This window comes from Pleurodeles waltl, chromosome 11 (genome assembly GCF_031143425.1).
Source record: "Pleurodeles waltl isolate 20211129_DDA chromosome 11, aPleWal1.hap1.20221129, whole genome shotgun sequence".
Taxonomy (NCBI): Eukaryota; Metazoa; Chordata; class Amphibia; order Caudata; family Salamandridae; genus Pleurodeles; species Pleurodeles waltl.
In genome coordinates this window covers 26,038,046-26,051,066 of record NC_090450.1, presented here as the reverse complement: position 1 = coordinate 26,051,066, position 13,021 = coordinate 26,038,046, and the positions used below count along the sequence as shown (strand labels likewise).

General features: G+C 44.9%; 1 protein-coding gene across 1 annotated transcript in view; it reads left to right on the top strand.

The window, feature by feature from the left end:
• Positions 1–12,740, top strand: part of ECEL1 (endothelin converting enzyme like 1) — a 251,803-nt gene extending 239,063 nt beyond the window's left edge. The window contains exon 18 of the mRNA XM_069212879.1: positions 9,826–12,740. Within this exon, the coding sequence (XP_069068980.1) occupies positions 9,826–9,925 (100 nt within the window). The 3' untranslated portion in view covers positions 9,926–12,740. The remainder of the gene's footprint in view (positions 1–9,825) is intronic.
• Positions 12,741–13,021: the final 281 nt, after the last annotated feature.

The following is a 13,021-nucleotide window of genomic DNA, read 5'->3' as shown; positions in this document are numbered from 1 at the left end:
TAAAATGTGCAGCATAAAGTTGCATAATTTGTCTTTTCTTGCTGCATAATTTACTCAAACATAATTTGACCCTCTCCTGCCGCATAAATACATTGGCCCTGCTTATGACTTTCAGAAATGTTGTCCATGTTGTTCCCCAGTTGACAGCCATCACTTGTAGGGTCAGTTTTACAAGAAAGTCGCACATCAGCTGTGATGCGCCACTTTTCTTGCTCCCAGCTACCAGCACTTAGCACCATGGTAGCAGCGTATTTACAATACGGCGCACTGTGGCGCATGGTAGGACAATAGAATCCTAATTAATGGCGCTATTGTAGTACTTTGCAGGATTAGCGCCATAAATAATGACGCTAATCCTGCAAAGTAAAGGGAGGCCCATTGAAAGTAATGGGTGTGTCATTTTAACACCTGATCTGAGCACACGTTAAAAATGATGCTAAGAATGGCACAGCGAATTGTTGTAAATTGCACTGCACTATTTTTACGGGACTCCCACCGCCGGAACACCACCTTGCATACATTATGCCTGGAGCAGGCATAATGTGGCGCAAGGGGTTGCAAAGTGGTACAATGCAAGCATTGCACCACTTTGTAAATATGGAGAAGGAGAATGGCCTCCTTAATGCCAATAAGCGTAAAAACAAAAATGGCGATAGTGTGGCGCTAAGAGGTGCTAGGGCCTTGTAAATCTGGTGCTTAGTGTTCTTAGTTCATGCACTTTTCTTTGCAATCTCTTTGGGATGCTCCTGGAGGAGTGGAGGTGCAGGTGTACTCTTGTACTCTGTCTCTGCTGCTGCTGTTTCAGCTAGTTAGGCCCCCATCACTGGTAAGTTCATCTGTATTCTATGTAGTGTTTGCACCTCTTTCTGTGCTCTACAGTGAACCACCGGACAGCTATCAGGGTCAGTACAGCATTCCATGATCCTGGACAAATTCCTTGGAGATGAATAGTACCAGCCTGGTCACTCCTGGAGAATGCCAATGCACTCCGTTAAATTGTCTGTTACATCCTCACTTTAGGAGAATCCGTGGCATTATGAGGTAGGTTTCCCCGCTTTGTGCAATCACAGAATGTTTAAAAGCTGAAATAACAAATGTCAACCCTTTCAACTTCTGTATAGTAAAGTAATTGCACCAGCAGCATTCCCAACCTCCAGACAATCTTTCGCCTTCTTGAGTATGCCATGGGAGCTCTTTTCATCCCCAGGGCATGCCCTGTGCAGTACAGTGAGAGTATGCCATCCCTGTCTGGTCATGTAGAATCCCTGATCATTACTGATAGGGCACCAGCCCCAATCACCTTGGAAAAACCCATGAGTGTTGCAGGTACATTTTAGGAGTGTTATCCTCCCTAGTGAATCAAGAATACCTTCAGTAGGCAGCCCACTTCTGAAAACCCATGGCATATTGAACACAGTTACCCGGTGCTACATCCTAGAATGCATTAGTCACCACTGCAGGTAGTTTTCCAAGACTACCCACTCCTGGTGAAAGGATGGGAGCCATGAACAGTATCCCACCCTGGTAAACTCTATCATGCTCCTACCTTTAGTAGCCGAGTACCTGATCATACCCACCCACAATATTCCATAGGTGTTGCATATACCTGCAGGATTCCCAAATCCTGGGTCCACCCCCTGCCTACCCTCGAGTGTTCCTGAGCATTACAAGTATTTTGCCCCTGGAATCTCCTTAAATGTTGTGGTATGATCACACACAGGGAGTCACTTGGAGGTTGGCACAACAGTAGGCCCACCGTAACTGAGGACCTCGCAGTTCGCTAGCCTAATTTAGAGGCAGAGAAAGCGTCAGAGCCCATATACAAATAGGGCACAGGAAAAATGTGCACCCTATTGCAATAAATGTGCTGCGCTAAGGGAGCTGCAAACTCGCCCTGCCCTGGGGGCAGTTTTCAGTGAAATAAGCAGCTGTTTCCCCTAAGCCGCGCCTTGTTTCTCTGTGCAGGCGGCAATCCGCCTGCGCTTCGAGGAGGGGACAGAGATCCCTCTGCAGGTGAGTCTACGAGTGCTGCACCCGCCTGAAGAGAGTTGTCAATGGGACTCCTTTCCCCCCTCCAGATGGCTGCCTTCAGTAGGAGTGCGCCTCCTAATGGCCAGTTTGGGTCTGCGTCCACATGTATAATACGGGTTGGGTGCAGAGGCAAAGAGATTTTCTCATTTGCATGTTTGAGCACCGTCGCTATCATTATTACATAAGGGGCAGCACAAGGGCCTTGCGGCCCCTTTTTTTGGAACCATTGGGCCCGCTTTGGGCACTCCCAGGGCACAATGGTTCCAAAAAAAGGGGCCGCAAGGCCCTTGTGCTGCCCCTTATGTAATAATGATAGCGAACCATTGTGCCCTGGGAGTGCCCAAAGCGGGCCCTCACACCCACTGCGCCCCAGGGGCACAATGTATAAAATGGCCCCTGATTTTCTCTCTAGGAGCCAGGGAAAATCCTTAACCCCGAAGCCCATCCAGTATCTGAGCACCAGGTTGTAATAGCGGTCGCCAGCTTATTAGGGCCAGGAGAATCAGTCATTGGTCACCAAGAGCATGAACAACTCTCCCTGGCTTAGAAGACTCAATGTTTGTTGGATTTTGAGCACATTTCGTCTTTGGGAATTTGTTTGCGTAAAACAAATACACCTGCCAAAATGAAAATGGTGCTCTTTTGGGATTGCACTGACCCTGCAATGCAAGCGTGGTGGCTCAGTTGTAGGTTCTGTAAACTGCCAGGTCCCTCTGAGGGCCTTATAATGGGGCCATTTTGAATTCCGATGCAGCCAGTAATAATATTTACTGGTTATACTGGAACAATAAAATTACTGGGAACACCAGAGATTTCAGCTACTGGAAGTTGCACAAATCTTCAGGTGAAATACAGGGGCTAAAAGTTCCTGGAAAATCAGAACTTAGTTCCATTAGAAATCCCAGTTAATGCTGAATCCCAGAGTTACCGAGACCCCCATTACCTTTAACTCAGAAAGTGTAGAATTAACATCCCAGTATTGGTAATGAGCCCCTATAGTGTTCCAAAATACCCACCCCTGGATAATTCCCTGATATTAGATAGAGCCTGGACAATATCGGGGCATTATATATGCATTTTCCCATACTTGCAACACAACACCGAGTGAATCATATCACACCACATGTCTCTTATTGAGGAAACTCCAGGATTAGATCAATATTACCCAGTGCTCACCCTTTATTAGAGATCCATGAACAGTATAAGTGCTGCATTTCAGTACAGTCCTCTGTAGGGGAATCCATGGGAACACAGGCGCAGTATTACAGCCCTGATCAATCCTGGTAAATCCAGGACATTTTAGGCGCCATCTTCCTGTATGCAGTCCTGGACAATTTATGAAAAAGATACTTCCCAGTCCTGCACAATCCTGGTGCACCACTGAGCATAGCACGTGCCATCTCCCAACCTTATCCACACCTGCAAAATCCATGAGAGCGTCAGGTTCAGTGTCTAAATCCTGGGCATTCTTTAAAACAGCATCTTCCTCTGTACAAGTATTGCAAAATCCTCATGTGGAGTACTATGGACACAATAGATTAACACCCAACAAACCCTAAATGTGGTACTCCAGGGAGAGAACTCAAAGCCGTCTGTAAACTCACCAAAAATCCCTACACACATTAGTGCATTCCTACCCTGTGCAACCACGCACAGTTTCAAAGAATTCCCAAATATAGTAATTCATGTACAGTATTCCTTCCCTGGTTAGTCACAAAAATGTCCCAGTAGAGGACTACAGGTATGGTATTCCATCATGGGACATTCCCAGAAACAGCCTCTAAACACTGCCAGGGGTACAGTATTCTAGCCTATGGCATTCCCAAAGAAGCCTCAATACAGGACAACATGTGTATTATTCCAGCCCATAGCAGACACGACATCCGTAGAGGACTGCAGGTACAGTATTCCCGCCCTCGCAATTCTGGGGAGAGCCTCAGGAGAGTACTCCAGGTAAAGTATTTTATCCCTGGACAGTCCCAAAAAGATTCAATACAGTACTGTGGTACAGTATGCCAGCCATTGCTGAACCCAGAGAGATCCTCAGTTCAGTAACTCAGGTAGGGTATCCCTGCCCTGGACATTCCCAGAGAAAAATGCAATGTGGTGCTCCAGCCTCGGGCAGCTCCTCAGAAACCTTCAGTACAGTACTACGATTACAGTATTCCAGCACTCAACAGTCCAAGGGAATCCACTACTACAGGTACGGGATTCCAGGTCTGTGCAGTACTGGAGAAAGCTTTAATACAGTACTACAGGAACCGTATTCCATCCCTGGAGAGTCCAAGAGAAATCCTGAATACAGTGCTACTGGTATAGTATGCCAGCCCTGGACAGTCCAGGAGAAATCCTCAGTACAGTACTACCGGTACAATATGCCAGCCCTGGGCAGTACTAGAGAGAGCCTCAAAATAGTACTACAGGAATAGTATTCCAGCCCTGGGCAGTACTAGAGAGAGCCTCAATACAGCACTACAGGAACAGTATTCCAGCCCTGGACAGGCCAGGAGAAATCCTCAATACAGTGCTACCGGTAGAGAATGCCAGCCCTAGGCAGTACTAGAGAGGGCCTCAATACAGTACTACAGGAACAGTATTCCAGCCCTGGACAGTCCAGGAGAAATCCACAATAGAGTACTACAAGTACAGCATTCCAGCCCTGGGCAGTACTAGAGAGCCTCAATACAGTGCTACAGGAACAGTATTCCAGCCTCTGGATAGTCCTGAAGAAAGCCTCAGTACAGTACTACTTGTAGAATTTGCAAGATTTGGTCAGTGTATGTCATTATTAATGGTATAGTATTCAATCCCTCCTGTATAAAACCTCAAGACAGTATTACAAGCACAGTATTTGAGCCCTCAGCAGTTACAGGAAAATCCTCAGTACGGTAGTATACAAACAGTATTACAGTCACGGGGTCCGAGAAAGCCTCAATACAGTACTACAGGAACCGTATTCCATCCCTGGAGAGTCCAAGAGAAATCCTGAATACAGTGCTACTGGTATAGTATGCCAGCCCTGGACAGTCCAGGAGAAATCCTCAGTACAGTACTACCGGTACAGTATGCCAGCCCTGGGCAGTACTAGAGAGAGCCTCAATATAGTACTACAGGAACAGTATTCCAGCCCTGGGCAGTACTAGAGAGAGCCTCAATACAGCACTACAGGAACAGTATTCCAGCCCTGGACAGGCCAGGAGAAATCCTCAATACAGTGCTACCGGTAGAGAATGCCAGCCCTAGGCAGTACTAGAGAGGGCCTCAATACAGTACTACAGGAACAGTATTCCAGCCCTGGGCAGTACTAGAGAGAGCCTCAATACAGTACTACAGGAACAGTATTCCAGCCCTGGACAGGCCAGGAGAAATCCTCAATACAGTGCTACCGGTAGAGAATGCCAGCCCTAGGCAGTACTAGAGAGGGCCTCAATACAGTACTACAGGAACAGTATTCCAGCCCTGGACAGTCCAGGAGAAATCCACAATAGAGTACTACAAGTACAGCATTCCAGCCCTGGGCAGTACTAGAGAGAGCCTCAATACAGTGCTACAGGAACAGTATTCCAGCCTCTGGATAGTCCTGAAGAAAGCCTCAGTACAGTACTACTTGTAGAATTTGCAAGATTTGGTCAGTGTATGTCATTATTAATGGTATAGTATTCAATCCCTCCTGTATAAAACCTCAAGACAGTATTACAAGCACAGTATTTGAGCCCTCAGCAGTTACAGGAAAATCCTCAGTACGGTAGTATACAAACAGTATTACAGTCACGGGGTCCGAGAAAGCCTCAATACAGTACTACAGGAACCGTATGCCAGCCCTGGACGGTGCCAGAGAACTCCCTAATATAGTGCTACAGGTACAGTATTCCATCCTTTGGCAGTCCCAGAGAACCCTCAATACAGTACTACAGGAACAATATTCTGGTCCTAGACAGTCCCAGAGAAATCCACAATACAGTACATACGGTACTATAGGTACAGTATTCCAGCCTTAAACAGTTCCTGTGAGTACTATAGGGACAGTATTACAGCCCTGGGCAGTCTTTGAGAAAGCCTCAATACATTTTTAGCAGTACGGTATTTCAGCCCTTGTGGGTCCCTCAGAAAGCCTCAATACAGTACTACAAGAATAGTATTCCAGTACCTGGATAATGATTTAGCACACCTATATAAATATAGTAGTCCAGCTCTGCACAGTACCAGAGAATGTCCAAAGATTGTACTAGGAGCAGTTAACTTATAGTATAGTATTCCAGGTACAGTGTTCCTGTATTCATCGGTGGATGAGTGATTTAATTAATTGATAATTGAATGAATGTTCACATAACTTGCTGAATGGGTGAGTGCATTGGTGAATAGTTCTGTAAGTGACTACAAGAAACAGTAGCTGTATAAATGCATGGGTTAGTGTGTGGATCCATGGTTGGAGGCTACTTACAGCAATCTTATGCACTAAGAGAGAGGGAAACCCTGCATACCAAAGTAATGTATTATAACTACATATCAGTATTATTCAGTTGTAAGTGATTCACAAATGCTTATCCCAATAAAATTAATCAAAAGAACAAACCACACAGTTATAGTATTTGAAAACAAGCAATTGAATCATGACAAAAACATTGAAATAATGAAAAATATTGCACCAAATGAAAACTGGCAATTTGCATGTGAGATATGATTGAGGTGACAATCAAAAAAATAAATAACTAAAAAGAAGGTGAAGAGTAATGACTGGTCTACTTACACATACTTTCAGGCAAGGGTCAAATAACTCTTCAAGCCTATATTAGAAAGGGCAATTTAAGTCAGGGCAAAACTCTCACCGGTCGGCGTTTCGATCCATAAAATAATTAACCATGAAAAGGTCTTCATAAGGACATGTAGAATCCACTGCTTATCCGATAAATGGTACTAGGCCTCTTGGTCTGCACAAAAACGCCATGGACGGCCACATCCTCTCAAGAATTGCCTCAATTGTGCAGAGGATAGTACAGTAGTAATCTATTGCAATGTCTTAGTAACGGACAGAAGTGTGCTTCTGAGAGGTATTTTTGTAGGAATGGAAGACGGTAGTACAGTGGTGCCTACGTGGCAGTGTGGGTGACAGCAGCTGTTAAGATAGTTGTGCAGTAATATTGAGGTGATAGTAGATGTCAGAACCCCATTCAGATGACCACAGAGCAAGCAGGGGTTACTGGGCCCATCCATGGTTGTTGAGGCCTTTTACTCCTGATGTCCCATGGCCCAACCTACTTTGGGTCCTGAGCAACTGAGCTAAGCACCCCTTGAGCACTTGACTCTCACTACCAGCGTGGGTCGAGCAATCTAAGGCTTCTTAGGGGAGGGGAGAGGTAGATACAGGCGGGTGAATACGGGCTCACAACTAAAAAAACACACAGTAGCAGCAATAAATGAGTGCCCTCACAAACACTTGTTTTTTTTAAAGGAGTATTTACATACAAACACAATGTAAATATATGAATATATGAGATTCACAAACAATATACACAGTCCCCTGAGGTCAGTTCTCTAGTATTTCTTAGACAGTTCCAAAGTCTCACTCCATCCCCGCTGTAGCTGTAGTGGTTGTTCCCCATTCACTATGGGCGACATAAGTTCGAAATTGAAGTTAGAGACTGAGTCTTTGAGGTTTATGTTGGGGGTCTGCTTCCTTTTGAGGTGTCCACTCCTCGGCCCTCTCTACCTCTGAAAGCAGGCTTTCATAGCAGGAGGATCTCCAAATCCAATAGCCCCACAAAACAAGCCAATGAGAGTGACTAGAGATTTGCACCAGGATGTGAGCCACAGTGATATGTGTAGCAAAAGGTTAGACCAGGGTCTCAGCCAAGCTCATTAGGATTCTGTTATCAGCCCAATCTCCTTCCTGAGATGGTCCGAGGTCCCTTTCTTTTGACAGCTTTCTGAATCAAAGATGACCCTTTCAAGTGTGCTGGAGAGCCTTGCTCCCGTTCTTCCAATGCGTCCCACCCCGGATACAGGAATGCAACAATAAACAAATCTGTTTGGGGCCGTTCCTCTACCTCCTGTTTCTCCATTCAGCCCTGGGTCTCCCAAAATGGAGTCTAGAGTCTACCATGAATTTGAACATGCGCACTGAAGCACTACACCAAACCAATGTAGGCCAATGAGGAATAACTTTAAATGGGTGAGCCTGTAGTCCTCACTGCAGTGAGACAGGTTAAAAAAAGACCTACTCACTCCTACTGATCAGTGCACGGTATGCTGGCACAACATCGCTCATGCTGCTTAACTTCTGGTAAAGGCATTAGCCTTTTACCTCTATGAGGGTAGTGCTTTGGGCGCTCCTCCCGGTCCAACAAGACCACAATCTGTAAGACAGATCATGTGTGTGCACCACGACATAGGCCTTTGTTAGGGGTCCAGCCAGCAGTACAGGTGAGACAGGGGTGTAAGTCTATCACCATGCAGAGTACTTTTCTGTCCCAACAGCATGGTGATCCTGGCTAGGAGCACAGGGTCAGAGTGGGCTGACACTGAGAGCTAGTGTAATGCCTGGCTCATGTGCCATGATGAGATTGGTATTCCTCTGATATCAAGTTTATGGAGTAACTAGTATGACAAAAGTGTGATGATTCACCGTAGTTGGGAGGTCCCATACAGTCCCGCCTATATCTCATGCATTGTAATGGAAGAATTTTAGGTCGAGTGTTACACCTTATAGCCAGAAGCATGTGGTGAGAGAAGCCACCTTTTTAGAAAAGTAATAAAAATAGCTCTGACATACAGCTAAAAGGGTCTGTACCCAGACCTAAAAATACAACAGTTCAATCCTTCACCAACATGTTTCAATAGATTATTGTAATACAAATAAAGGACTGCACTCCTTGGAGAATTATAACAAAAATCACTATATGCACATTAAGGAAGCCCTTCAGACCCTCCACCATACTAAAGCTTTGAAGGCACCTTTCAAGCTATCTTCACACACATGGAAAATCCCACGACTTTGCAGGTGCTGTATTTCAGTTCAATGCACTCCTAAGAAACCATACATTTTGCAGGATCAGAGCAGATAGCAAGTATGCCAGGGTGCTCCATGGCAAGGACTGTGTGCCACTAATCCCTAAGAAACAATGTAAAAATGCCCATGGAACGCCTCCCTAACGCGGAGTAAGCAATGCAGCAATTTGCATTGCTTTGCCTTACTCCATATCTATGGGGCCATTCAAAGCCATTGAAAGTGTCTTTGCGTGGCCTCATAGATGTGAGTGGAAGGTTTGCGCCGCCGTAGCATCAGAAAAAGTGGTGCAGTGGTGGGGCAGGGGTCTGATAATTATGTCCCTAAATGTTTTTAGTGAATGCGCCATTTGCGGTAAAGATTTATCATGAATGCACTGGAAAAAGAGCATGTGAGTGGTGCTTTTTGTTTTTGCACTTTTTTGTGAAAAATATATTCCCAGGTCAAAAAAATTATGGAAGGACCCATTTTGGGCTAAAAAAAAAAAAAAAAAAATAGCACTAAATTATGAATTTCCATTTCCTTTTCTTACATGGAATTTTGTAAAATTTTGAAGAAATTTTGCTCAAGATTATGGAAATTTCACACACCCCTGGTAATAATAGATGGCTCGTGGAGAATGACATGAGAAAAAGTGATTCCTCTGGCGGTCTGAGCTTTAAGACGGCATTGGGCTTGTGCCGCTTACCTATGGGTTTGCCAATTCTAATGTTTATGGGCCTGTGTATTTGGTTGCTTGATCAAGAACACATTGACCCCTCAATAACCTTCTTCATCTCTCCATCACACAGGGTCATCGGCAGCGTCTCACAGTTCGAGGAGTTTGGAAGGGTCTTCCATTGCCCGAAGCAGTCTCCAATGAACCCTGTCCACAAGTGCTCTGTGTGGTGACCATGTGCCTCCCAGAAGCCTCATCCAAGCCATGGGGTCTTCACCTGTGCACCGTTGGCCTTCTCTGTGTGGACCTGCTCCTGAACATGGCAGCACTCCAACATGACTCCTCAAGCACTGGGAAGTGAAAGGACCGGAGTCCACCGCTGCTAGCCTTGCTGTATCCTGTCCTGTGCTCTTGGACAGATTGTGCCGTTGATGAGCTTTCATGTGAATACAAAGTAGGTTCCAATCAATACTTTACATTAAAAAGCACGGCAAAGATACCCTCGCCTACCTAAAGAGAGGTGTTCATCATGAGACTGACACAATTCATCAGCCAAAGCTGGGACCTAAGATGGTATCTTTATTAATGACCATAAAATAGCATCAATATGAGCCAAGAGTTATCCCACTGCTGCCCAAGTATGAGAAAAAATTATGTTCTTTTTATATTCAGTTTCCATAAAATGCCATGAAAGGACATTACTTGGCATATTGTCTGCCCCTTCTTAGTGAAAGCATTCCCTGAAGCCGACCAAGAGAATGTACAGAACCTGGCCGAAACATGTACATAGCACTGAAGACGGGAAAAAGATGCCTTCTGAGCTCTGAACGGTTATTTACTAAGTGCTTACTAAACACACCCTGGCGCTTTTGCTGTCTTCGGCGAGTGAAGTCAGATGATCATGTGACTCTGGAAATGAAGCTAACGCCACATTTTTGAGCGTGATGTCTTGTGAAAAGTGGGACTGAGGACCTTCATCCTGGAAACCTTGGAGGACTGAGAGAAGTTCTGCCAATCTGCTCCTAAAGAAAGATCCATTTGCCAAAGTAAGAGAAGGTCTCATGATCTCCCTGACGTCTCAAGCTCAATGCCAGGCACACCATCTTGAGCAATAACCTGGAGAACGTGGGTGGTGGATATGAGGCACACAACTCATTTTTCAGGCATGGGATGGTCAAAGGAACTTAGAGTCTAGGAGAACCTAAAAATGTGTCCGGGGTCTACTGAAGATTAGAACAAGATGCAACAGGCCAATCAGAGGTATTGATCTGCCTTTTAAGAGCGGCCAACCCCTGAAAACAGGCACTTGATTGCATTAAGTGGAAAGTAGTTGAAGTTGTTTTATTGTACCATTGGGCACCTGCTGTAATGCTTACTCAAGCTGGCTTGGCTTGTACCATATGGCGCCCTCACACTAGTCATCAAGAGGAGATTTGTGCCTTCAGACAGGAGGTCCCCGATAGCTTATACCCTGTATACTGCACCTGGTGTGGCTGAAGCAAAATATTGGTGTAGAGCTCTATATCTAGAATCCTACTGCATTCCTAATGCTAAAGATGTTCTTGGAAGGGTGTAAACAAAATATAGGCTCATGGGTTTCTTTGAAAACTAATAACCAGGAAACAAAGGTGTGCAAGGTTTCACATTTCACTGGATATTTAAATCAGCAGTAGTAGTGTCCTTTAACACGTAGGAGCCACACACTCCCACAGGCGGCCTCCCTAAAAGGGTCATGTCAGATGAGGACTTTTATAGAAACTCATGCTAGTGTTATAAGGGGTCAGGATTGCACTTTAACTCAGTCTTTGAACACACCAGTGGAAAAAACAAGTATTTAAAGCCCCACCCATCTGCATTTTTGAGTTGATCCCACCTCTTGATGTGCATTTCAGGGGTGGAAACAACAGTGAAATGAACAGAATAGCGAATGGGAGATTTCCTACTAATGATTCCTAATAGAGCACTTAGAATGCTCCAGAACTCCAACTTAATTGCTATGCAAACTCCTGGCCAAAGTGCATGGTGCATACCCCAGAGTGTCACAAGTCAGACCAACCGGTTAAGCCTGACAAGGCGACAGAGGAAAGACTATCGTGTTTACTATTCTCCTCCTGGGAAGAGTGATTTTTTTCAGCATGTTTTCGCTCTGTTGTGTGAGTAGCCACATGTGGGGAGGGTGGCGGGGAGGGCAGCACTGGCATCTCTAGAATGGGGGTGGGCGAACAAGGACATTGCAGCTTTCTGCCCACATTAATTTGTCCAAATACCTTTCACTGTAAAGCCGTGTTGTTTGCTTTAAATTCTTCCATCTGACTTTGTATATATGTGTCTAAACACCTATATAGACATATGAAGATATTAGGCCTGATTTATACTTTGGAAGTAAGGTTACTCCGACAGAGTGCCCTTACCACCAAGATAACGGCTTGCCCAACCAATTCAAATGTGAGCCGACCATTGGTGTAACCACAGCGGAGGCTGCCCTGTCCCCGCTGTGGGTACACCTCTCCGAAAGCCAGACAAAATAAGAGCTTTCGGAGGTTGAGATCTATGTCTGCCTATCTAATTTAGATGCGAAGACATGCAGGTCAATTTTCACTGCCTCTGGCAAGGGACAGTGAAAACATTCTAATATCCCCCCACCCTCCCTTGCGAAGAGATATAACTCTTCGCTTCAGGATTTTCTTTTAGAAATTAAAAAGAATACGTTTGACTGACAGCTCCATCATGCTGACGGAGCCTCCGTCAAGATTAAAAAAGCTTTCTCAGGTACCACCATGACCACTGTTTCCTGCCAATGCTTGATAAATGACTTCCGGCTTGGCGGCCACTTCCAAGTATAGCTGGGAGAGACTTTGCCAGGGCAACAGAGTAATACACCCCGTTGCTTGGTGGAGCTGACCTCATCTCCTAAAAACTAAATTAGACCCACAGATATATACATACATACTTACAAAGTCAGATTTAAACAATGTCAGCAGATAGATAGATAGATATATAGATAGATAGATAGATAGATAGATAGATAGATAGATAGATAGATAGATAGCCCATGCACATTTATATGTGGCTTAATGTGGGCCCTTAAAATTCATCTTTAGAAATGCCCCAGGAAAATAGTCAACTGCAAATCTGGAAAATAAGCTGTTGGTGGAAGATCTAATACTTTCATAGCTTATTCTCTGTGACTGGGTGGACAAAAATTGGCTATGAGCCTAAAGTCTAGAACATGTTTATTACACAAAACAAGCAAACATAGTTCTATTGCAGCACAGAGAGACAGGTCTTCCCCTCAAACCGTTGAGCATCTACTCCTAGCTTCTTCCTAA